At 33.8% G+C, this 27,704-nt stretch overlaps 1 protein-coding gene across 4 annotated transcripts in view; it reads right to left on the reverse strand.

Moving 5' to 3' along the window:
* The window catches only part of CHD1 (chromodomain helicase DNA binding protein 1), a 73,189-nt gene that overhangs the window by 38,811 nt on the left and 6,674 nt on the right, over positions 1 to 27,704 (reverse strand). For 3 of the 4 annotated variants that reach the window (XM_029942640.1, XM_029942641.1, XM_029942643.1), the window contains 10 exons: positions 20,385 to 20,433; positions 9,437 to 9,638; positions 8,180 to 8,281; positions 7,118 to 7,182; positions 4,590 to 4,739; positions 4,189 to 4,460; positions 2,634 to 2,859; positions 2,128 to 2,228; positions 1,734 to 1,912; positions 793 to 920 (listed from right to left, as the gene is read on the reverse strand). In XM_029942640.1, coding sequence (XP_029798500.1) covers positions 793 to 920; positions 1,734 to 1,912; positions 2,128 to 2,228; positions 2,634 to 2,859; positions 4,189 to 4,460; positions 4,590 to 4,739; positions 7,118 to 7,182; positions 8,180 to 8,281; positions 9,437 to 9,638; positions 20,385 to 20,433 — 1,474 coding nt within the window. The remainder of the gene's footprint in view (positions 1 to 792; positions 921 to 1,733; positions 1,913 to 2,127; positions 2,229 to 2,633; positions 2,860 to 4,188; positions 4,461 to 4,589; positions 4,740 to 7,117; positions 7,183 to 8,179; positions 8,282 to 9,436; positions 9,639 to 20,384; positions 20,434 to 27,704) is intronic. The other variant, XM_029942642.1, reaches the window with a different exon arrangement.

Below are 27,704 nucleotides of genomic sequence, written 5' to 3' on the forward strand. Positions count from 1 at the left end.
GTAGAAGTGGACAAGGTTTACCATTTTAGTCAAAAAAAGCTTAAAGATTAACAGTATTATTTTTAATCAGTTATGTAGTCAAAAAAACAATCTATATAAGTGATAGAGTCAAGACATATTAAAACAGTAAAAAAAAAACTAGCAGAAAGAAAATAAACAGCAAGAAAAACTATAGCTCCAGTAAAATTTAAAAACAAAAAATTTGCACCCTAGGGTCACCTATATTACCAAGAATAGAACAAGAAACACAGAAGAGAGTTGGGAGGAAAGAGGCCTAAATGGGTATTAGAAATAACTGGAAGAGAAACAGTCCAAGGATTAATGTGGGATAGGAATATATATACGTATGCTGATTTTAAGTTCATTATGAAGTAGTGCAGCAAACAGGTTAAACTCAAAACTCCACTGAATCTTCTGCTCACTATGTAGTATTATTTATATACTAAGGAAATTTAACAACCTCATATAAAACCTTTATCATTTATATTGCTGGAAATCTTTTCCAAATCCTCTACTTATAAAATGTGTATGCCCTTAGGGTTGCCTGGGTGGCTCAGTACATTGAGGGTCTGACTCTGGTTCAGGTCATGATCTTGTAGTCCATGAGTTCGAGCCCTGAGTCAGGCTCTGTGCTGACAGCTCAGGGCCTGGAGCCGATTCTGTGTCTTCCTCTCTGTCTGCCCTTCCCCCGCTCACACTGTTTCTATCTCAAAAATTATAAGCATTAAAGAAAAAACTTTTACTTAAATTTATATGCCCTCAAATTAAACAGGTAATTCAAACTATACTTACTTGCACCAAGAGTGAGCAAGCCAATTTAAACCATTCAGTTGATAATCTCTTAATTCTAAACTCTCATGTCCTCCAATATAGGATGGCTGTTTCTTTAGGGCTACAAATCTTGGCCTTTGTTTTAATACCTTTAGCAGAAATAAATGTTAATAAGAACTATTAAATATGAGAAATTATTTTAAAAGATGAAAATCTCAGCTTTTACTATAAATTTTGAAATTTCATCTCAAATCATCAAACTCAGAAATTTCATGATTCACAATGTATAGTGAAATATTTTGCCCTTTTTTGACAAAAAATGATAGAAATAAGTAAGTTCTGGCCGAAATACTTGGGTCTTACATAGTACACAAGCAAAAACCTATATTAAATTCATTCAATTAACTGATGCTGCAGCCCTGACTCAGAAATAAACCATACATCTGGCTTAAATTTCTGATCACTCAATTACTATTATCAACTTAATTCAATCTTGTAATTAGACAAGTTTTAGTTGTATATAGATCCTCAAAACTACTACTAATAATTTTATAAAGATCTTACACTAAGCATGGTAATTCTGGGTATTACCCCTCTCTTCTATGGGTACATTCTTCCTGTTCTTTCCTACCTTCAAAGAAAATATTCACTATCTCTTAAACCAAGCATATATATCTATTTTCCAGGGAATTTTCCCTATTTGGTCTCCCCAAGCCACTCCTCACAACACCACCACCAATTTATCATCTTAGTGATGTAGTTTCACTCACCAGAGCTAAAAGATAGTGCCACATCTAAGATCACATACGAATTACAGGAACACCCTTTCTATTAAGACCTACCAACCAAGCAGTTGTCTCTGTAAGTCTACCTAAATCAGGATCCATCTCTTTATTTGAGCTAATATTTATATGATGCATAAATACTATTTTCAACAATTAAAAAATTCAAACAATACTCACTTTGCAATCTTTAAAAGGAGTGGTTTTTGATTGATTCCTGCTAAAATACTCATCTATGCATGCTTGAAACTTTTTGGAAATTAGAGCTCCATCCTCCCAGCTGCACTCTGAGTATGGAAGGCCCTGCCATTTGCAATAATAATCAGGATAACCAGCTGCTGACTTCTGATTGGAATGAGCTGTGAGAAAAATCAGGTTATTTATTTTTATGATGAATTTCATTCAAGGACTAATTTTTTTTGGGGGGAACCACAAGCAAAAATAAGTCATCGGGTTTATAATACCCTATTACAGTAAGACTAAGCCACTGTATTTGATATATAAACAGTAAGTTTAATTTCTTTCTGACTTCAAGCATGGCAAGATAATAGTTTAATTAAAAATTTTTACTGACCAATTATTCGTTCCACTATTTGATATTGTTTGTGTAGATCATCTGTAAGTTCTTGCTGGCAATTATAATATTCTACATCTTCTGGAGAAGCATTTTTCAACCTGAAAAATTATTTTAATCCAGAATTAGACTTCAAAATCTCCCCCTAAAGAACCCATCCCCCCCCACACACTATCTGTAGCTCAAAATCTCTCATTTTGCCACTTATCTAAATATGAGTCAGTTGAATAATGAAGTAATTGAAATTGAAATAAAGTGAATCATTAATTGTTAATTTTAAAAATGTGTAATTTATATATATGAGACACATTCTACATGACCATCACCGAGGAGAGATTTAGATGTGGCTATTTCTAACTAAAAGTTTTACCTTGAGAGGAAATATAAGTAAGTCTATAAATAGTTATTTTAGGTTATTACTGGATTCTTGACTATTCCTTATTAACAAAAAGCTTAGTAGTAATCTTTCAACTGTTAAAAAATTAAGTGTAATATAAAACACTTACCATCTTTTTGTTTCCTGATCTTTTTTCTTATAATTATCCAATTTTTTCATTCCTCTAACATTCTGCTGCTTAAGGGTTTCTTCTGTCTCCCAAGTATTGTGGATATGGGACCATCCTTTCCATTTAATTAAATATTGGATCTCTCCTGGTTCCTTGTTTTTTTCAAATCCTGCATTTGGGTCACCATCTGCTTCAACTGCATAGATGGTTGTAGTAGCACCAGTAGCTAAAAAAGCAAGCACAATACATTCCATGTAGTTCAGTTATAAGCGTATTTCCTTCAACTCAAAAACTCAAGAATATGAATAGAAAAATATATTCTCTTTTAAATAAGTATCAGGGTACAAGAATTTAAGAAAAATTATATTACACACACATAAAAGAAACTCTGCATTTTAGAATGGAAATATGATGTAACTTAATCCCCTAAGTTTTAAAATTAGAAAAAACAAGGTTAAAAGTCAATGGCACACCTAAGATCATATAGCAATTTAGAATAACTAATGACTGGCAGCGTGATAACTGGAAATAAAATAATGAAAAATCATCTTTAAAATTTACATATCTAAAATCATTATGTTGGAGATATCTGCAGCCCTCATGTTCAGTGCAGCATTATTTATAACAGCCAAGACATGGATACAACCTAAGTATCCATCGAAAGGTAAATAGATAAAGAAAATGTGATATATATGTATGTATCGGGTAGAATACTATTCAGCCACCAAGAAGGAAATTCTGACATTTGCAACAAAAGAACACTGAGGGCATTATATCAAGTGAAAAGTCAGACAAAGACAAATACTATATAATCTCACTTATACACTGAATCGAAAACAAAATCTCACAGAAAAGGAGATCAGATCTGTAGTTACCAGAGACAGCCAGTTTGTGTGTGTGTGTAGATGCATACAAACTTCCAGTTATAAGATAAATAAATATTGGGGATATAATGTACAACATAATGACCACAGTTAACATTGCTATATGGTATAGTTGAAAGCTGCTGAGAGAATAGATTCTAAATTATCATAACATTTTTTTTCTTCTTATTCTACCTATATAAAACAATTGATAAATATAAACTTACTGCGGTAATCATTTCGGAATATATGTAAGTCATTATACTATCCACCTTAAATTTATACAACATTCTATGTCATATCTCAAAAATTGAAAAGAAAAAAATGCATGTCAAGATAACTAAAAATAACCTATATAAAAATTTAAAAATAACCAAACCATTTGTCAAATTCAAAGTACCTAAATAACAACTATTATTTAGGTAGGACAACAGAAAAACTCAAAACACATAGGTTAAAGTTTTTTCTAATTATCTGCAATAAATCAAGTAAGGTGACGTGAGGTTAAATGAATCATTTTGTGTGGAGAAAATAAGCTAAGAAAAGTATAGTTTATAACAAGTAAGTAAAACAGAAGAAAAGGCATCCTCCTCCTGGCTTTCAAAACTAAAAAAACTTCAAGAAATACTTTATTTACTCTAGTAAATATCACTGAAATCTTCAAACAATAAATATGTTTTTTAAGAAAATACCTCCTTTTCTCCCAATTCGACAATCCATAAAACGTTCTATTGTTTCAAATTCCTCTTCTTCAGGTTGAGGAACATCCTCACCACAGACTTCCAGTAGGTCATCAGAATCTGTTTTCATTTCTTCATCTTCTTTATAGCTAACATTGACAGTTGCTTGGCGACGAGAACTTCTTTTATCATTATCATAATCTTCTTCATCATCCTCCTCCTCAGATGAATCAAGCTGTCTCTTTTTTTGTCCAAGACTTTTCTTTCCATTTTTTGCCTTAGATCTAGGGAAGACCAGGAGATAGAGGTATTTTACAGAAACAATGGCATAAAACAAGACAGAAGACACTCTATACAAAAAGAATACCTCTGTAACCAACAATTTTCAACATCAAATTGAGAACTATACTTACCTATTTTGAGGTTTTCTGCTTTTAACTTTGTTTTTTGGCTCATAATCAGATTCTGTTTCATCACAACTGCTTTTATCTCTTTCCTCTTCGGATTCTGAATCTGAACCAGACTGAGATGGAGATCCTGACCCAGACATTTGCCAATCTTCACTGTATACAGAATATACAAAGTATGTTTATTTATCCTTACACTGTATAGCAAATTTTACTTCTAATAAAAGTACAAAAAAACCCGAACTGAATTATATTTCAGTTTATGTAAAAAATGTTGCTTTCATTCACACCAATATATTAAATTAAAATGTATGTAGAATTTTAAAAATGCTATAAAATATTCTTCATATATTTCTCCTATAACTCCAGGGTTTTGTTAATCATTTAGTTATACCTCAACGAATGGCCAATAGGTACATGTAATTCTGATGATCACTAGGGATGAAAACATGGAAAGCTAATTTAAAGAATCACAGGGTTAATTCTGAAAATCTGGTATAATTATACTTGCTCTCTCAAAACAAAAATTCTAATTCTAATCTCATTCATTTTAATTTTCTGGAGACTGTGATGTTTAAAAATTTACACTCTGGGCGCCTGTGTAGATCAAGTTGGTTAAGCATCGGACTTCAGCTCAGATCATGATCTCATGGTTCATGGGTTTGACCCCCGCATTGGGCTCTATGCTAACAGTGAGGAGTCTTGTTAGGATTCTCTCTCTCTCCCTTTCTCTGCCCCTTCCCCATGTACGCTCACTTTCCCTCTCTCAAAAGAAATAAATAAACCTAAAAAAAAAAACCACTCTGAAACTGATTTTTAAAGTAGTACATGTTCATTAGGAAGCCTAAAATATAGTACAGAAATATGTAATAAAAAAGAAAAAAATTAGTCCATTTTAACCAACATTTAATTATCTTACCTTTATTGCTAGTTTTAGTCTATTCAGTCTATTTAATTCTAGTAAACATGCAGAGAAAAATTACCAGATGCACATGTTAGTCTCTGCAATAATATCAACTTCGAGTGAAAGATAAGATATACACTAAATTCTTATATATACACCTTATCTGGTCTGTTACTGCTTCTACTCCACTGCTCTGTATCTCAAGCATCAATTATACTTTGTTAAAGGTTACATAAGCAAGCACATGAGATAAAATCTGATTCATGGTGAAAACATAACAGGGAAGTAATTCCCTTTTTATTTTGAGATCTTTTCAGAGTATGCACACTAGAAATAGCAATAGGCAAAATATATGAAAATATCTCCGTATTTTTATAACACATTATGACTTTTATAATCTAATCAAACCTATCATCCCAAATCACTAGTTTTTAAAAAGATCACCAAGTTTAGAAATTACTAACTCAGTGGAAGTGCTGTAGAGCTGATGAGACACAATAGCTGAAAATGTAAACTAGTAAATTTCTAGTAAAGCAGAAGGCAGATCTGAAAAGTTACCCAGGATGTAACATAGCAATAAAGGGATAAAAATATGTTACAGTAAAATTCATGCAGGAGAAGATGGATGATCCAACAGATATATACCATAGATATAATCCAGGAGACAAATGTATATTAAAGTAGAGAGATTTACAAAATCAGAAAATGTCCAGAGACACAGTGACTGAATTTTCAGAAACTAGTAAAAGATAGGAATTACATTAAAGATGTATAAAAGGAATGAATAAAGTGGAACAAATAAATAAATCCAAAGGTAGATATACCAAAGTGAAACTTCAGAACATCCAAGGAAAGAAGAAAAATAAGACACAAGACAATGGAACAAGAGAGAAAAAAACTCAGACCAGGAGCTCTTGGGTGGCTTCTTCAGTTCAGGGTCTGACTCTTGATTTTGGCTCGGGTCATGATCTCAAGGTACATGGAATTGAGTTCTTTGTCAGGCTCTGCACTCACAGCATGGAGCCTGCTTGGATTCTCTCTTCTTCTATCTCTTTGCCCCTACCCTGCTCATGCATGTCCACAAACGCTCTCTCAAAATAAATAAACTTAAAAAAACATAAAAACAAAACAAACAAAAACAAACCCTACCTCAGACCATCTAAATAACTGAAATTCTGAACTACTAAACACTTTCCAGGTCAAGATCTTTAGGAAATTATAGTGAGTTTCTAAAGGAGTTCTACAGAGAAAATAAATTTCATATGCAAATGAATAGTAAGATAGCTATTAATAAAAACTTAACAGAAATACCCAATATTCATCATCTACTGGTCCCTACATTGCTATATAGGTTTCCCAAGTTATTAATATTTTCTGATACTATGACCAAGTAGATCTCTGGAGTTTAAAAACATCCTTTTTTGTAGATTATAGATAAACAAGTGACACAAAAAATCTCAGGTCCTCACAAAAAGATAAATGTTATGGATTAATAGTTTAAAGTAACCTAATAAAATGTCATGAAGCAAAAATTCACATCTACTTTTGACAATAATTTTTCAAAAAATAAGAAACAAAATCAACAGGGTCTTCCTGAGATGAGAGTGATCAGTTGAACAAAATAACATACTCTTTATGTTTTTTCCTTTTGACCTCATTCGATGAGTCATCAGAATCTTCACTGCTGGAAGAATCCTACAAGGGAAAAAAAAAACAAGGTTAATGTTACTAATGATTAGAATTTGGCCATGATATCAAATGTTTGCTTGTCATGCTATTTAACGTTCACTTTGCTAATAACACTAACTGTAAAGCTTTTTTCCCATGTTGTTATATTTGTAACATTTGCCCATAAACTAATAACATCGTTAATACAAATTTATAACATAGCCATTGAAATTAAGTAAACATCACAATCTACCATCTTTCAAGACCATTACTGTTGCTTAATATGGCCTTAAAAAGGAATTCTAATTGTTGGTATGTCAAATTTTGATTCAGTATTTTTCTTCCCCATTAGCAGTTTTTCTTTAAAAAAAAATTTTTAATGTTTATTTATTTTTGAGAGAGAGACACAGAAAGTGAACAGGGGAGAGGCAGAGAGACAGACACACACAGAATCCAAAGCAGGTTCCAGGCACTCAGTGATCAGCACAGAGCCTGACGCAGGGCTCGAACCCACTAGCCGCGAGATCATGGCCTGAGCCAAAGTGTTACGCTCAACAGAATGAAGCACCCAGGTGCCCCTAGACAGCTTTTGATACAGCTCTTCCTAAATGCAAACATGCAGGTATGCTTTTGTGCACAAAGTAACTATACTATTTAAAGCTGTAGCCTACAGTTTTAAAGACATGGTGAGAATTCTGTTATTCAATTTGAGTAACAAATATGGTTTAATAGACACATGTGTATCTGTGCAGACTGCCATAGTATTCACATTTAGTTTATTTCTAGTTTTGCTGTGATACACAAATGCACACACACTTTCACTGCTTATTTTGGATTTATTCCTGAAAGTGGAATTACTGGACAACAGTATATCGCTATTTTGAGGCTCTTGATACACATACTTATTTCCTTATCTTTTCAAAAAATTTACCATTACTAATAATTTCATAAATATCTACATCTAGTTAAGTGATGGCAGATTATATCTACTTTTAAAATAACAGCTTTCATAATAAAAACTCACCTCTTCTGATCCACTGTTAGATGAAGCTTGATGTTGCTGCTGCTGCTTCTTGAGCATTGCAGATCTCTGAACAGCCAGAATACTAGGGCTAGATTTCCAAAACTATCATAGAAAGAAATATGAGCTAATGAAGGATGAAGTTTTGAAGAAATTTTTAAAAAGGTTAAATTACTGAACATTTTCACTGCCTCCAAATAATCAATTCAGACTATTTTCTTTTCATTATATGTAATACAGTATTATAGCAATTAAAATTCTGAGCTTTAGTTGCATATAAAAAAACCTTATGGTGGGCTGATACAAACAATACTAATCAACATATTCTTTGATGTGGAATATTATTTTCAAAAGACAAAGTGATAACATGTGAGTGCTACTCAAAAGGTGTTTGCCTAGTTTTTTAATTGATGTGAAGATCAAGAGCTTGTGTCAAAATGCAAATCAACTATGTCACTAAGCACAGTTTCAGTTCAACTGAGTTTTTATTTATTAGGTAACAAGACTTTCTTCATTAAAGAAGTGTGTTGATGTATATTCTGGCCCAAGTATCTTATCATGACTGGTACTCTAAGTAACACTACTGAGGGGTGCCTGTGTGGCTAAGTCAGTTAAGCATTCAGCTTTGGCTCAGATCATGATCTCACAGTTCATGGGTTCAAGCCCCGTGTCGGGCTCTGTGCTGACAGCTAGCTCAGAGCCCGGAGCCTGCTTTGGATTCTGTATCTCGTTCTCTTTCTGACCTTCCCCTGCTCACACTGTCTCTCTCTGTCTCTCAAAACAAATAAACAAACAAAAAAACACGTTAAGTAACACAACTGTATTCTATTATGAGTATAGATAGTAAATCTCGTAGAAGCTTTGTTTAGAGGGACCCTCAGCCTACTCCACCAAGTATCTTCAAGGAAGCAAGTCTATTAGATTCTCCTGCTATTAGCAATAAAGTATTTCCTTTGAAGGTATTGAAAGTAGAGCTCAGACACACTAAGATTAGCAGAAAAACCTCACAAAGCCTTTAATTTTTATCTATGAGACAATATTTATGAAATCCAATTTCTGCCTTAGAAGTTTTGTGTTTATTCTGTACTTGCTGACAGTTTCTCTTCCACACCAATTAACCACAAGTTTGAGGATCACTGAAATTTTAATGTTTAAAATTAATGTTTTCTAAAAGCCAGATTAAGAATGCTATAAACCAATGTTATAAATATTCCCCAAATAGTAAAAGAAATCCATCTTTCAGGATATTGTATTTATTACCTCAGCTCCATCAACTTTCGGTGATTTTGCTTGGACTTTGTTTTTTCGCGAAGTGTCTGACTCAGACTCTGACTGACTGCCCGATTCAGATCCAGAGTCAGAGTCACTGCTACCTGACTGGCTACTGCTTCCATCACTACTGCTTCCAGAACTTGAACCAGATCCGGAGCCTGAAGCTGACCCAGAATCATCATCCGACTGGCTACAATTTGAAAATAAACAAATTTCAAACAAAATTTATTAGGAATTTAATTTTCCTTCGAAGTCAGCAGAAAGCACCAATCATTAAATCTTGCTTATTTCATATTTCAACTTTCTATAGTCAAACAAACAGAAAAAAGAGTAAATGTTAATCTATAGTAATTGACATACTTGATAAACTTAGTACAATTTCGACAAAAACATAAGCAATCAGACCACAATCTTCTTCCTAGATAATGAGCAAAATCTATCAAATTACAGAATTCTAGGCTACCAACTTGGGAAAATAAGAAATTGAAGCCATAATCCCTATCCTTAGAAGGCTATTTAACTATAGTAAATATAATGTAGAAACTATGTGAAGTAAAGGATACCTGTGCTAAAAATTGTCACAAGTAGAAAAAAATTGTAGCTTCTATTTGTTTTCAAATTTATATCTATGTTCTATCATTCAAGGGGAAAATAATTATTAAAATTAAGCTAGGATCAAATATACTTTAAAGAAAGAAAAACAGTCATCGCTTCTCTGAGGATATCATTGAATCTGTCATGGTTCGACAACAGTAAATATGAAATAACAGTAAATCCTCAGTCTTTCTTAACTTCTGTATATGCACTTATGAAAGCAATTAACAATTCACTGAGAAACTACCTTTTTTCCCAAAACTAACTTTTAGTCCAAAGTAACCTAGAAATGGTCTGGCCTAAACAGGTGATTGTGTAAATTACTATTATTCCCAAGGCCATTTATTCACAAAGTATTTACATCTAATTGTTGAAAACTAGGGGCATTAAATTTTTTATGCACACAGTAGACTCAGCTTTTGATATAATTTAAACTGGCTTAAAGACAAACGACAGATAGTAACACAGTTTGTGTATACACAGCTAAATTCAAGCTTCATGTCCTCTGCTGTAATTTTCAGAAATACCACCAGATGGAGGTATTACTTTAGGGAAATAGATTGCAATAGTAAAAGTAATTTATGTATAAAAGTAGTATCTCCTTTTCTAAAGCAAGGAGTTTAGTATTCACATGGAAACACACACATAAAAGTCTGAAAGACTTTAATTCCAACAGTTAGATTTAATTAAAAAGCTTAAAGTGTGAACATGTGCATATTTTTTAAGATCTGGGAATCTAGTGGAATAAATGTTTTTCTTCACAGAAAAGAGTAAGCAAAATTTGCCTGTTAAAGGCTATGATACTAAGATCACTTTTGCCACAATTTCTAACCAGCAGTCTCATGGCTCAGAGATCAAAAACAACACAATGCCTTTTAATAAACAAACAAACAAACCCTACTTACCATGTTTCACTTGGGTCCCTTCAGAGAAATGTCAGCAAGAAAAGTAAGAAGATATTTTTCCTGACATAGAATTTTGTTTCTCTGTTAACCCACTAAGAGATAACTTTCATTTACTCCATAAATTTAACTAAGAAGTATCATGTTATTAGGCCCTGGGAAAAAACTAAGCTTTACCATTTAAAAGAACCTCTAACCTGGTATGGAGAGACAACAGTCATATCAACCAATCAATGCTGTTCTGCACTATTTATAAGGTAACTGATCCAGGTGTACAGGGAGCACTAAAGATAAAAGCAAGTCTAATAGAGTAATTGGGGAACCCAGAAAAAAATGCGGTTGATAGAAAAGGCTTTTGTAGAAAAGCAGAGGGGTAGCTTGTCATTGCTGGTAAGCTTTCTGAGGATACCATTTATTTTTTCCAAAGTACCTAACAACAGCACCTTACACACTGAGGGTGCTCAACAGATACTTGAAAAGCAGACACATGAGAATAACTGAATCGGGGGGGCTATCCTGGGTCTATATTCTTGATTATGTCTTGATCAACCATTCCAGATGAACAGCTGGTCAAAATTCTCTGCTAATATATCAAAATTCTAAGTGAAAGTAATTAAGTAGTTTTGCTTTCTTTCATGGTTTTGTTTTTTGTTTTTGTTTTTGTTTTTTGGTATCCAGTTTCATATTCTATCATATGTTCCGAGAGTGTTGAGATTTTTACTACCCAGAGTGCAAACACCTTTAGGTATAGTTGTGCTGGCTGGAGATAAAAACTAACAGCCCAAGTCTAGGTTACTTTAATGGCACAGATTTATTATAGAATGTCAGTCTTCACCTTATGTATTCAAAGTATAATTTATTTCATTTAGTTGCTCTCTTTAGGATTAAGAATATATACAAAGATTAAGTAAGAAAATACCTTACATACTGCCACAGAACAATCTCCAGGATATAGTTAAAAAAATACAAAACAATGTTTTATAGTATGCTTCCTTTGTATATATGCTTCCTTTGTAAAAGGAAAAAAAATACATATTTGCCTATACTTTTAAAAAAGGCAGTAATGGCAGGATAAACCAACAATCAAGTTAAAATGGTTATCTACAGAGGGAGGGACAGAGGAAAGAGAGTAGAAGGAACAAGATCTGAAATGAATCATCAGATTCTAACCATGTATATGTTTTACATAATTTTTTTTAAAAAGAAAATCCTAAAAATTTTAAGAAAAACAGACACAGATTTAGGGGGAAAATCTATATTGACATAAAATTCTGAGTTAAAATTGTTGACTAACACGTCCCTAATAAAGTAAAGTAATTCTGTTTCAGCCCACTGCTATAAATGCTCTTTCCAGAATGAAGTCGGAGCATGGCCTTACCTTTTTTTTTTTTTTTAAGTTTTCAGTGTTTCTATAATAAAGTACAAACACCCATGAGGCCTTTCAGGAATCTGTCTTTGCCAATCTATTTCCACCAGCCAGTTTCCCACTTAAACCCTTAGTTCTAGCAATGGTAAACTATTTGTAATTCTGAGAACCAGTTTCTCTTTCCACTTCCTGCTTTTGCACAAGTACGTCTCTTTTTCCCCCACTATATAATTCCTACTTGAGCCTCATCTCAGAGACACTTCTCCCTCCAACAAATCTCTCCTGACTCCAGAGTATTCCCAACCCAACCGTAAATCAGGTATCCTCCCTTAGCACTTCCAAAACGTTATATATACACTACTATCTTGGCTGTGACTACACTATGCAATGATCACGGTAGTTTTGCTTTCTTCCATGTTTTTTGTTTGTTTTTGGTATCCTACCTTTCATATTCTATCATATATTCCTAGAGTGCTGAGATTTTTACTTGTTGCCTTTTTTATATTGAACACCAAACAAAGAACTCAATATGTTTGATGGGTAAGGAAGGACGCCTGGGTGGCTCTGTGGGTTAAGTGACCAACTCTTGATTTCAGCTCAGGTCATGATCCCAGGGTTACAGGATCAAGCCCTGAGTCAGGCTCTACAAGTGTGGAGCCTGCTTAAGATTCTCTCTCTTCTTCTGCCCCTCTCCCCAACTTGTGTTCTCTCTCTCTCTAAAATAAAAGAAAGGGGGAGGGGGAAACGCCTGAGTGGCTCAGTCAGTTATGTGTCCAACTACTGATTTCAGCTCAGATCATGACTTCACACTTCATGGGATGGACCCCTGCAATGGGTTCTGTACACACAGACAGTGTAGTACCTGCTTGGGATTCTGTTTTTCCACTTTCTCTGCCTCTCCCTCGCTCTCCACACATCCATGTTCTCTTTCTCTCAAAATCAATAAACATTTAAAAAAATGTTTGGTAAGTAGATGGATTTACATATAAATCCAACATATATGGGTTCAAATCCCTGTATAAAATTCACAATTATAATCTGCATACAAGAAATATTGCTGAGCTCCAACTAACATTTTATATAGGTAATAACCAATACCAATAACTTTTTCAATAACATAAGCCACTTAAGAGTTATCCTTATTAATTATATTAAATCTCACTAGCACAATAACAACAAAGCAATAGATTACTAGAAACTGAATTCTGTTCCTCACCTTTCTCAATGTACACTAGAAAATCTACAATAAGTTTATAGGCACTTTGATAAAATTATATTCTTTCTTAAAGTAAATTAAATAGAAACACAACATTTAAAAAATAGTTCAAATTAAAGTCTCTTTTCAGGCTTATTTTCATATGAGCTTTAAATATGAACGAGAGAGCAATATAATGAATTACCATATATCTAAAAACCAGCTTCACAATTATCAACTCTTACCAATCTTGTTTCAAATAATCCAGCTTCACAAAGACATACAATCTCAGGCACTGTATTTATCCATAAATACTTAAGTACTAAAGTATTATGGGGGAGCCTGGGTGGCTCAGTTGGTTAAGCATCCAACTTCGGCTCAGGTAATGACCTCATGCTTCAAATTCTGTGTCTCCCTCTCTGACCCTCCCTTGCTCACGCTGTCTCTCTCTCTCAAAAATAAATAAAACATTTTTAAAAACTTTAAAAAATTTTTTTAATGTTAAAAAAAAGTATTAAAAAATTTTTAATGTTTAAAAAAAATAATTTAAAAAAATAACACTATTTTTAAGTATCCACAAAAACAGTACCATACCTTTGAAACATCATTTACTCCTGAATATTGAATAATATTAAATACCCAGTTCAATTTATCTCTTTAGTCACATGATTCCATTTCTGCCACTGATTGAATAGGAATCCAAATACGGTTCATACACAGCACCTGAAACACTTTTTTTAAAGTCTCTTTCATTTTTAAAAAAATCTCTATTTAAATTCCAATCAGTTAACAGAGTGTAATATTATTTTCAGGTGTACAATACAGTGATTTAAGACTTCATACATCCCCCTGTGCTCAACACAAGTGCACACCTTAATCCCCATCACCTATTTCACCCTTCCTCCCACCCAACTCTCTTCTGGTAACCATCAGTTTGTTCTATATATCAAAAATCTGTTTCTTGGTTTGCCTCTCTCTCTTTTTTTTTTTTTTCCCTTTGCTCATTCGTTTTGTTTCTTAAATTCCATATATGAGTGAAATCATATGGTATTCACTTTTTTCTCTGGCTCTTTAATTAAGTCTTCTTAACATGACAGCTCCCTCTTCCTTTTTGCATTCCCCTGCAATTTATTTTGTGGAATAAATTAGGGGGTTTTTTTCTGCTTTTTCAAATTTTGCTTACTATAACTTTGTGGTATTAACATATTTTTCTGGCTCTTGCATTTCTTGTAAACTGTTGGATCAAGAGATTCAGATTCAAGTTCAGCTTCTCTTTTAGCAAGAATACTTTTTAAGAGTTCTTGTGAACTTAACATCAGAAGAAATTTAAGTTTGGTTGTCTCTTTTAATGTGAGGATAAATTATAGCTGTGGCGTTTTCAGCCTTATCCATCCATTACAGTTTCCTGTAAGCTCCATACCTAATGTTTTTTGCAGCCACTGATCATATGGCTTTATCACCTATTTATTAGAGGCAGTAAAATGGTTATATACCATTCTTCACTTACCCATTATACCATGTATTCATTAATAGGTGGAATGCTTCTTATAATAAGAAACTTTCCTTCATGTATGTTTGTTAATCTTGAGGTACAGTTGATACATGAAAGCCATTTTTATTTCTTTTCCTTATTTGTTAGTTTTGAAAGGGAGTTAAGTTGCTAGCATCCTTTCAAAGTCGACCTATAGTTTTTGTCTAATGAACTTATAGATTTGAATTATTTTATGAGTTTTAATCTACTATATCATTCTTGATGTCCAAATTGTCTCATCTTTAGCCAACAGGAAATACTTTATCAGTTCCAGAGTCCTTTTTAAAAGACCTCAAGTAGTCTTTGATAGCTTCCTTACTTGCTGGTCTGACAAGATGAACCAGGCTCATCTTGTATATTTCCTGTTTCAGAATGTAACTCAGCCATGTCATCAAAATACTTTTGTTTAGATTAGAACTTAAATTGCAATCTGAGTACTAGATGAGTCTATTACCACAGGACTGGTCATTGTTTTCAAGACTGTTTTTAATGGAATGAGCTAGTATATATATATATATTTAAAGACAATGCATTAAGAATTTATACTAACATTTCCGGTTTAAATTTGTGTAGGTTTTTATTTCTTTGGTTTTATATTTATAGTACCACTTGGGTTGAGTTTCCTGGTTCCAAATGACATTAACAAAATTATTTGCTTATCTTAGAATGTATAAAATAGTTCCAACATGATACATTATTAATAATATGATTACTAAATGTGACGATTTCTTTAAAATTCTTTTGTCTCTCAAGAATACTCCTAGAATAAAATTATTGCTTTAAAATCAACTGAAATAGTTTATTGGTTAGGGCCATTTGCCTTTTCCTTATTTTAGAAACTGCTTTTTATTCATTTTGACTTAATTTTGCTTTAGTATTTACTTGGATCCAACTTGAGGGCTACAGAAGATAAAAGTCAAAATCTTCTTTCCATTTTTGTCTCTTCCACACTATGTCATCTCCCCCTATAGTTCTTTTTTAAAGTTCTGAATGTATTTTCCTTTTTTTCAATATAAGCAAATTATGAATAAGGAGATATTGTATCTCCTCCTTCATAAATAATCATTAACACATTTACACTCTTAAATAAATGATACATACACATTATATTCTGGAAATCATTCCACAGCAGTAGATATGTTTCCTCTTCCTTTATGCAACTGCACATACTCCATTTTGTAGATGTATCACAGTTTCCATTTGTCCCTCAAAAATGAATATGCTTTGCTTCCAAGCCTAAAAACATGGCCCACTGAATGTATCTTTTTGTATTTATGACAGCATACGCTTTGATTTGCTACATTTACCAATGTAAACATACCCTCTTTGAAGTTTTAAATTTTTTAATTCCCTAGCACCCAGATCCTGACCAGTAAGTATAATTCCACACTTAAATAAGCGGAGTCCTTTGAAAAACGGCAGATTCTAGGGACAGGGAAACTACAAGATGAACCTAAACTATCTTGCTATACCAAAAAGCAAAGTGACAGAGTGACAGAGTGACAGAGTGACAGAGAGGGAGAGAGAGAGAGAGAGAGAGAGAGAGAGAGAGAGAGAGAGAGAGAGAGAGAGAATATATGAGAGAGTGAAGGCATTTCAAAAGAGGAAAACAAAACAAAAACAGGACACAGAAACCAACGTGAAAAAGCTTTCACTGGCCAAATCTGATCTAAGCATCGAAACAGTCCATAAAAGATTATTACCCAGTAAATAAAACAGGAATCCTCAAGTCCATGCTGACAATAAGTAGTAGGTAGGTAGTGGAGGGCTATGATAGGGCTCTGAATGCCAAATGGTCAATGTGGCCAGGAGAGTAGTGTTAGAAAATTACCATTTTCAATTACCATAGAAAACACTAGTTTGGGCAAGAATCATCCAGAGATGCTAAATCTAGGGAGAGAGTTTGATGAGTAAGATATTTGCATGGTCTCAAGGTATCTTCTCAGAAACTGCTTTTGGTGTAACTGATAAGTGAGAAACTAGTTGAAAAACCAGAAACCACCCTGTCCTCGTCACTAAAACATTATCAACAGACACTGACAGGCAACATGAGCCTCCTGATAATTGAGCAAGACATATCACCACTTATACCATACTCCAGCCAGGAATGCATGCGGTTTGGGATGCATAACTTGGATCTAATCATAAATGAATAGAAAAGCCCAAATCAAGAAATATTCTTATAAATTAACTAACCTATCCTCTTCAAAATAGTAATGCCATGAAAAACAAAAAGGACGTGTTCCAGATTAAAGGAGATTAAAGAAACATGACAGTCAAATACAGTATGTAATCTCAGATTGGACTCTAATGAAAGATGATTAGGACTGACCAAACTGACTACTGACTGAAGATTAAAAGTATTCTATCAATATAAATTTAGTTATGATACATGGCATATGTAACGGAATGCCTTTATTCTTAGAATACATATATTCTAAGGGTATATATATTCTAAGGAGTAAAGTGGCATGATTTTTCCAATGCGCCCTTAAATAATTTAGGAAAAATAAATTTACTACATATACATCACACATATAAATATATATATAATGGCAAAAAGTTAAAACAGCAAATGTGAACAAAAGGCATTTAAGAATTTCTTGGTACTATTTTTGCAACTTTTCTATACTCCTCCTTAGTGCTCCTACTCTACTCATCCCTCACTTCGCCAACCAAGTTTTTCTAGATCTCCATTTCCAGATTACATAAGATACTTAGCAAGATTTTTGGAAGTGGTACATGATAAAGACAGTTGTATTGCTAGGGTGTTTTACTTAATTCTACTCCTACTTTCTAGAACTCTAAAAATTCAACAGTATTACCACCTCTTTGCTTTTTATTCAAAAATATCTTAAGCCTAAGTCTTTCAAAATTTTCTTGTTCTTTCCTCCTAGTTTCTCTGCCTCTACCTTTCTTCTTTCAGATTTTTTCTTTTTCTAAGTCATCTAATTTAAATTGTTTGGGGGAAGAGTGCCTGAGGGACACAGTTGGTTGAGCGCCCGACTCTTGATTTCAGCTCAGGTCATGATACCAGGCTCATGGGACTGAGGCCTGCATTAGGCTCCCCATGCCTGCTTAGATTCTCACTCTCTCTGCCCTCTCCTCTCCTGATGTGATGTGCTCTTGCTCGCTCTCTCTCTCTCTAATAAAATAAATAAATATGCAAAAAATAAAATAAAATAAAATTGTTTGGGGGAAAATAATTTTAAGGAATCAGAAAATCTACAACACTAAATCCATTTCCCACATGGTCACAATTGTCTATATCCAAGTAGCACTGGTTATTTCCAATGATATACATCACCAAATCTCTGCAGGATCTTCAGTAGTCACCTCCCTTTAACAAGTACCTTACACCCAAACAGCTTCATTCATTGATGTTATCTGCTTGGAACCTCTGGTCCTTTCTCTCATTTATACTCTAGTTCAGACAACTTAATGTAGCTTTTCACAGATTTCAAAATAAAATATCTTCATCACTATACTCTCTAATTTATCCATACAACACAGGGTCCCAACTTTAAGGAGACTTAATTCCATAGTCAAACACTTATTTTCAATTCCGATCTCAGCCTGCTGTCCAGAGACCCTGTATCCCCTGCAAATACCCTTGTGCTACCATGTTTGTTCAGAGCTTACTGCTCCTAATGTTGGGTTTGAGGTCATTTTTATTCCTGGAACAATGAAGTCTTCTGGGAAGTTCAGCAGTGTACCTATTTTTGGCCCATTTGCACTATTTTATATAGGATTTTCATATGTTTCTGAGTAGGAAATACTTTCAGAGAATCTGTTAGCTTAACCTAGCACATGACAGAATAGCAACACTTCCTTTCTCTGCATTCAACTCTCCACTCAAATCAGTCCTTTAATGAAAAAAAAAATTAAAAAAAAAAAAATAAAACCAACAATATATTAAGGGTATATTCATAAAAAGAATATATTCTCAAGTGTATTCTGTGTTATAGGAAAAAAAAGTCTTCAAGTATTTTTTGCTTTTTTTTAATTACAGGAATTGGAAACTAAGTCTGCAATGGCACACAAAGGAAGAATGAATAAAATAACGAATGATCTTCTAAAAAAAAAAATGGCAACAATGAGCAGTTGCTTTCCTTACCATCAGATCAGCAATAGAAGAAAGTGGCCCTGATAAAGGACTAGGAATGGACTGAAAAAGTCAAGAAACTGCAGGTTAGACTGTGGAAAGATAGGGAAGGAATGCTATAGGCCACACTGATAAAAGTATTTCCACAGAAATATTAATAGAAGATTAAATGTCTGACAAACATAGTAATACATAAACAAGTAACTGTATTTACTATGCTAAAGAACAAACATACTACACTAAATACTTTAAGCCCTGTTTCCTCTCCTAATTACTGTTTAAGATCAATACCAGCCAAAAGGAGGTCTTTGGGGGAAGTTTTGAAGAACTTTTTGACAGACAATTATGGGGGAAATTCAGGGCTAACCTGATTGAGTACTCTGAAGTTCAACCCTAAACTATTTTTTCCTAGCTTTCTAGCTCCTTCTTATTTATATATTTATATATGTACACCCATTAGGCAAGTCTTAAGGTTCTGCCACTTGGAAATAATAAACATACTTAAGGATTACTGTGAAGATTAAAAGAGATGTAAAGCATATAGTCTGATGTGTTGTGGGAATTCAATACTAGTAGCTACCAGAAAAAAACAAAAAACCATTGGTCTTTTTCCTGAGTTCAAGATCAGAATCATTACTTCAAGTTCTGCTTTAAACTGTTCTTCAGACTGCAATAATTATAAATATATAAAATGTCTATGAATAACATCTAGAGATGTACTAAAATTTTTCAATACAAATTACTTACTAAAAAAGGAAAACAAGGTGATTTACTAATTGCTGCTATGTGCCAGACCCTGGATTCTCATTTAATCCATCTATTTTCATATAATAAATAAACTGAGGCTCAGAGAAGGGTAAGTGTAGAAAGCAATACCAATATTATAACAAGAATACAAATTATGAATACGTAAGAAATGAAAGAAAATTCAGAAAAATGAAAGCCACTAATTTCTTAGTATAAGTGATTGACTTTAAAATAACTCTTTATATTTGTGCCACATATTTATATACATTGTCTACTTGCTCCTCCACACTCACCAAGTATCCATTTTTGTTTGCCTTTTAGTATTACATAACTGCTGTCCAGTTTTCATTGGTATACGCCCACCCACCCAACTAAAGATTAGATTTCCCAGTCTATCTTTCAGCTAGATGTGGCCATGTGAACAGGTTCTAGCCAATGCGATATGGCTAGAAGTAATGTGGGAATCTTATATCATAGCCTTAATAAAGTTGCTTACCTTAAATCCTCCTCTACCCCATTTTGTTCCTGCTGTCTGAAAATGGCAACTAGTAGAGGAAGAGAAGCCATGTATTAAGGATAGCAAAACTGTCCCACTAGTCACAGTAACTGAATAACCTCAAGGAACAGAGGTCACTTACCTGAGAGGAGAAAAGAAGTAATTATGTGAGCCCCTGTGTTTTGAGGTCTCTGGTGTACACACACACACACACACACACACACACACACACACAGCACCTTGACTGGTTCTCTAATTAATATACTATAATAATGTTTATGCAATAAACATTATTGAAAGAATAAGTTCTATACATTTACGATGTAAATTCAGTGGCTCATCTCTTCAACTAACAGGAGTTTTTAGTAAAGACAAAATACCATGGGGGAAAAAGTAAAACTTACGAGAATCAAAGATATAAAGACTGATTCTTGATTAAGGAACTAGAAGTAAGGGAAATGGAAGCAGGGGCAAGGCTTTATGGAAAGAATCATCTTAGAACTCATTGGTAGTATTCCCTATACTTTTCCCTCTAGAGAATGATTCCTCTCTGAAGCAACTGATAATCCACTCTAAGGTTACTCAACAATATCATATTTTTTATGTAACCCCCTCCAATTTCTTCAGGCACATCACTGTACCAACCTACATGTTCACAGTATTTTTCTCATGTTATTATTAATTCCTTCATAATATTATAATTATCTTTATGCATGTACCTCTTCTAACTACATCCTAGAATTCATTAAGTCAGGGGCTTCATTTCAGTTATTTTTATAGACCATTATCTACTTCAATAGGACTAGAGAAACAATATGGAAATAGTAGAGACTGAGGAAATACTTAAAACCAAAAAAAAAAAAAAAAGAATTGGTGGCCAAAGGCAATGGCTTTCAAACTTTCTTGACCATGAGTTCTATATTTTATTTTATATCATGATGCAGCATGCACATGTGTGCACACATAGGCATAAAAGTGTGATGAACTAGTACTCTACAAAAGGCCCACTGAGTTTTCTATTCTAGGTTACACTATTCTCTTTCACTAAAAAAAAAAAAAAGAACTGATCATAATTCTCTAACATGCTGCAACTTACTATTTAAAATATATCCTAGAACAATCATTTAAAAAATGAGAAGAGCTCATTTAGATGACAACTAAGATCAGACACTTTAAATTCTTTAAAATTACACTGTATTAAATTCTGTTATCCAGCTTATTTTTCACTATAAGCAATCAAATAAATATCAAAGGTGTGAGAAAATCTAAAATGTATTTATCCATCTGTATGGTCCTGAAAACCAACTAATGTCACTGCTATGTTAAACACTGAACACAACCCAACAGCTCTTTTTAGCATTCTAAAGTACAAATCCATGTCAAAATTCTACAATGAACTCAAAATACAGTATGCTTCTACCACCTTAAAGTTTCCAGTTGAGTAAATGAAAATAAAACTGCCAAAAAAGATGCTATAAAGGGTCACATTTAGCATCACTAATTTCAAAGATGACCAGGTTTAGTCATGTTGAGTATTAGGTAAAGACAGTAAACTCAAAAGTTTCTCTAGTAAATATTCAGGGAGTCCAATGAGCAATAAAGGCTTTCATATATATTTGAAAGTTATTAAACAGTAGTTTCATAAAACACATAAAATTTTTGTAATATTAACATGATACAAATCTCTAATTCTGTAATTTAAAACAAGTAGATAAAGCTTAACTGATGACATTAATGCTTTCCCCATAAGTATTACCTGCCATAAATCTAATCTATGTAGAAACTATGATATTTCAAAATAACTGAGTGGGAAATTTAGAGTTTAAACTAGACTGACCATGAGGGGAAATATGTTGAGGTTAGATGATGTGTACATGAACGTTCACTTTACTACTGGTCATTGCTTTTTCATATGTTTAAAATTATCCCCAATTTTTAAGTAACAGTAATAATAAAATAAATGAATATATTTATAAATTCAATTTTAAAGAGATTATCCAGGGACACTTTGGTGGCTCAGTCAGTTAAATGTCCAACTCTTGATTTCAGCTCAGGTCATGAGATCAACCCCCCACATCAGGCTGTGTGTGGAGCCTGCTTCGATTCTTTATCTCTCCCTCTGCCCCTCTCCTTCACTAGCATGAGCTATCCCCTCTCTCTCAAATATAAAGACATAAACCTTCAAGAGATTATCTATTTGACTAATTTGTTTTGAAGATGATTTTTAAGGGGCATCCAACTTCAGCTCAGGTCATGATCTCATGGTTCATGAGTTTGAGCCCCACATTGGGCTTTGTGTAGACAGCTCAGAGCCTGGAATCTTCTTAAGATTCTGTCTCCCTCTCTCTCTGACTCCCCCCTACTCACTCTCTCTCTCTCTCAAAAGTAAATATTAAAAAATATTTTTGAAATATGTACTGTATATACTTTTCATTACTTAAATGAATACCATTGCAAAAAACTAAGTTCCCAGCACTAAATGCTTTACTCTACTAACAAAGTTATTTGTGATTTTTCATCAGTCTGCAGATACCCATGGGAGTGTGCTGCACATAACACTTTTATTTACTGTGAGCCATTCAATAAACAAAAAAATTTTTAAGTAAAATCACCAATGTAGTATAACATGTTTAAGAAAAACTACTGAACATTAAGTCCATCCTTTGCTATAAAATACATACTAAAACTGTAATAGAGATTTACATTTTTTGTACTCATACAACTAATTGTAATTCTTATAAAATTTCCTTTCAGATACTTCTTTTATTACTGCAGGATTTACTCACTTAAAAATGGGAGTACTGTAGTAGTTGCGTCAAATGGCAATAATCATTATTGTAATCTTCAAGTACAAAAAGAATGGTCTCCTTTGAGGGAATTTAGACTGCAACTCTACTCTTCTATAATGGCCCCATTCCTTTACATAGTAACTCTTCAGCACAGTATTTACTGCCATCTAACATCACTTTTCTGGGTATAAAAATTTCTCTTTGCTTTTTGCGTAAGCCTGTCAATATACCTCACCATCATAAAAGCTCTATCATCAGAATTTTTAACATGTAAAAGCTAAGATGACCAGGGTTTTACATGATCTCTTTAAAAAACAACAATAAAAAACTTCATTCTGACACTGGGCTGACTAACCATTGGCCTTACAATTAAACTTGTCTCTGATCTTTGAATCGATGCATGCTGTCATTCTATTTGTATCAACTATAACCACCTGACACCGCAAACATTTGACTTAGGGGCTGCTTGGGCGGCTCAGTCAGTTAGGCATCCGACTCTTGGTTTCATCTTAGGTCATGATTTCACAGTTCGTGCTGGGCTCTGCACTGGCAGCACAGAGCCTGCTTGGAATTCTCTTTCTTTCCCTCTCTCTCTCAAAATAAACTTCAAAAAAGAAAAGAAAGAAAAAAAAGAGCTCCCCACTATTTTTGTGCCTTATGTCTCATCTCTGAGAGTTACTGTAGACACTGGATGCCAGAAGCCAGTACTGTTGAGCAGAACTTTGCATGTCTCTGCACTTTAATCTCAATGATAACTTAGATCTCAATCTATTCACAATGAAGAACTTTCAAATACAGTTTATCATTTACTTATAGTTGACTGAGCAATCACCCCTTATCACAGTGACAGATAATATATCCTTAACTATAAACAGCAATTTTCTCAGTCATTCATTCATTAAGAACTTGATTCTGGTCTAGAGTATCTCCTTAAACCAGTGGTTCCCACCAGTCCACTCACATGAGTAACATCCTCTCAAAACATGTTGCATTTGGGGCTCCTAAGTGGCGTCCAACTCCTGATTTCTCAAGGTTGTGAAATCAAGCCCATGTCTACCTTCTTGCTGAGTGTGGAGACTGTTTGGGATTCTCTCTCTCCCTCTCTCTACACCTCCCCCACTTGTACTCACTTGCCTGCACACAAGCACTCTCTCTTCAAATAAATAAACAAACTTTAAAAAAAATATATGCTGCATTTATTCAGCTGTACTTCTTTTTTTTCCTTCCTTCACTTGGGACTAGACATCAGAGTAAAGAATTGCAAAGCTAGGAGGTCCAACACATTCTCTTTATTAGGAACTTGCATTTTTTGACTGGGGGACTATGGCCTCTGTAAAAATCTTCCTTAAATCTTCCTCTCCATCCCACTACAGAATATATTACCATTTGTTCCTCCTTTCTTTCCAAATTACATCATTTCTTATCAAGATCATAAAAGTTGAGGAGTTCCATGAAAACTTCCCCTATAGCCTATAATATTATCCCAATAATTTGCCCAATTCCATTTTCCTACACCTCACTTGTATACCTATATGGTTCCATGAATTTGAGTATATTCACTTCACTGTGTTAAAACTATTCCATTGTCACCTCTAAATCATAATAATCTGTCTTCAAATTAACTTACAATTTTTAAATATGGCAATGATTCCAGGTGAATAGCTTCTCCTATATGTATATGAAATTAATATGTACACAAATATCCTGGAAATCTTGTTAAAATGACAATTCTGATTCAGTAGATCTGGGACACAGAGAGGAACTTCTAGGGTGAAGGAACCATTCTGTATAGTAATGGAGTGGAGAATAAATGATTCTGTGCATTTGTCAAAACACCTAAAACTGTACATTACAGAGTAAAAGTAATATATGCAAGTTAAAAAAAATCAACCCATGTGACTGAAGAACACAGAATGGAATGCACACTGTGCCAAATGAATCTAACTTTATTACAAATTTATGACAACCATACTGAAGGGGGTGGGAGGAAGAAGCTAACTTTAGTAAATTTAGAAAACAGTGTTTTGACTAGAAACTGCAAGACTAAATATATTACAGACTGTAAATACTGTACATAAACACTGTATTCTAGCTGATAAATTTGTTTCTTCTGGGAGCATGGCCTAAAAATTCTAAAACTGCGTTACCTGTATATGAGCTTTAAGTGCATGATGGGATGGTGGATGGTAGGAGCCAGGTTTCTCTCTGAAGGAGACTGAAGTTATAAAGGAGCAGGAAAGGAAGGTTAGGATGAATCTTGTAATATAGAATCAGAGTTGGAGGCATCAGTATGAACTCATGTTTACCTTAACATGCATAGAGATAGATACTGACACTACAAATACGTAGAAATAGGTGGTTTAGTATATATACGTATACTACATAGCTCTGTCTGCTTTTTCCACTGAGAGAACCCAGAAGCAGTGATAACTGGAGAGTAACAAGCATACCTAGCACCCAAACCTTGGTTTTCTAATACCCTTGTCTCCAATAAAAGGATCCACGACTCTTTGGAAAAATGGCTCGCTCTAGGGCAAAAGGATAAAAGTATGTAACAGCAATACAGTGGCCAACTTGAAAGTTCCCAACTTGAACAGTGGCAATGGGCAAGGCTAGAATAATCTGAGCAACAGAATAAATAACCTACTGGATTATAACCCAAAGTATAAAACACATATGCATAAATCCTGTCTTACATAAATGAGTGACTGAAAAAATAGAGAAGAGACTTCTTTACAGAAGAATTCCATTTAATATATGTAGATACTCCCTCCCAGCAGGAGATGGAACTTAATTTCAACCTTCCCCCAAAAGATTTGAGAAAGGGAGAGACATAGTGACTTGCTTCCAAAGAATACAGTATGGAAGAAAAAACACAGTAACTCAAACTGGAGAACTATGGCAAATATTACACTGGCTAAGTGATGAAGGTTAACATCATCAGTAATATCATGTGGATACTACGCTTCTCATACCATGTGACTAGAAGAGCACTTAAACACAGTGATATTCTTTCTAAAAACTGATAACCCCAGTTTACCATAAAAAATGCATCAGAAAAGCTCAAATTGGGGTATATTCTATAGGATACCTGGCCAGCACTTCTCAAGACTGTTAAGGAAATCAAGGAAAGACACGAACTCTCACAGACCAGAGGATACTGAGGAGAGTTGACAACTAAATGCAACATGGTACCCTGGACTGAATCCTGGAACAGAAGTGGCATTAATGGAAAAACCAATGAAATCCAAGTAAAGTGTGGAATTTAGTTAGTAGTTTTTAAAAAAGATTTTTAAAAATGGCTAAAAATCTGGTTTCCCCTTCTGGAGAGTAGCAATCATAATACTGCATACATCACAGGAATTTTATGAGGATGAAGTATGATAAATTCATGTAATACACTGTGCACCATGCCTGCCTCAGTCAGTATAAGAGCTCAATAATTATTCCATGCCACTATTATTGTTTCAAGATATATGAACTATACTCAAACTCTTGCTGGCATGGGCCATGACACCATCCCTTGGGGGTTCCCGTGGGAGGGGGGGAGCATGCGTAATAACAACAAAAAAATGGTAACATGCTGAATGACTCCAGGGAAAAAGTTTCATCTACATACATAAGAATTTAATATGAACATGTTATCACTTGAGAATCTTGTTAAAATGAAGCTTCTGATTCAGGCAGACAGGTTGGGGAGGGGGGCATGGTTATACATTTCCAACAAGTTCCCAGGTGATGCTACTCATCCAGGGACCACAACTAGAGCTTTAACTTTTCTATTTATGTATTTTTTTAATTTTCTGTAAAAAAGTTTTTTCTATTCTTTATGTCTTCGCCACAAAGAAATACTCTTTATTTTTAAATACAAAACTGTGCCAGATATAATCCACCAGCCACCAAAACCTTAAAGAAGCAACTACTTAAGAAGTATAAAAAGGGGCAATTACAAATTAATGTCTGCCTCCACATTATCTCATGCCTATGTAGATAAAAATAATGTATTTGAAAGTTAAATCATATACAATTCTCTTAACCTTACCAGTTATAAGTTTTAAACACTTTACAGTAATACAGATTAACCACAATCCCAGGAAATATTATGAAAATTTTAACTTAATAAATTCTATTTGGAGAGAGAGTAACCTATTGCTAAAGGTCCTGGATAACAGTTTACTGATTTTTCAAAATGTAAGAAATGACCTTAGATGATCTCAGCTTAAGTAGCATGTATATAGTATTTGAGGAAAGAAACGGAATAGAAAAAGATGAAGAAAGTACATACAGAGTTGAAAAACGGGATTAACAGAATGTGGCATAAAAGAGCTACACTTTCCTGCAAATAATGACGTCATGGTAAAATTTTAAAACCAGTTTCCATAACTCAATGATTTCTGACCATTCTGGCTATACGATTTCACATTTTCCTGCATTCCTTAAAATGTTTCTTAGTACAACCTTTTGAAATTCATGAGTGAACTGAGGGATGCCTTGGTGGCTCAGTCAGTTAAGTGCCCAACTACTGATGTCA

Source organism: Suricata suricatta, chromosome 6, assembly GCF_006229205.1.
Source record: "Suricata suricatta isolate VVHF042 chromosome 6, meerkat_22Aug2017_6uvM2_HiC, whole genome shotgun sequence".
NCBI lineage: Eukaryota > Metazoa > Chordata > Mammalia > Carnivora > Herpestidae > Suricata > Suricata suricatta.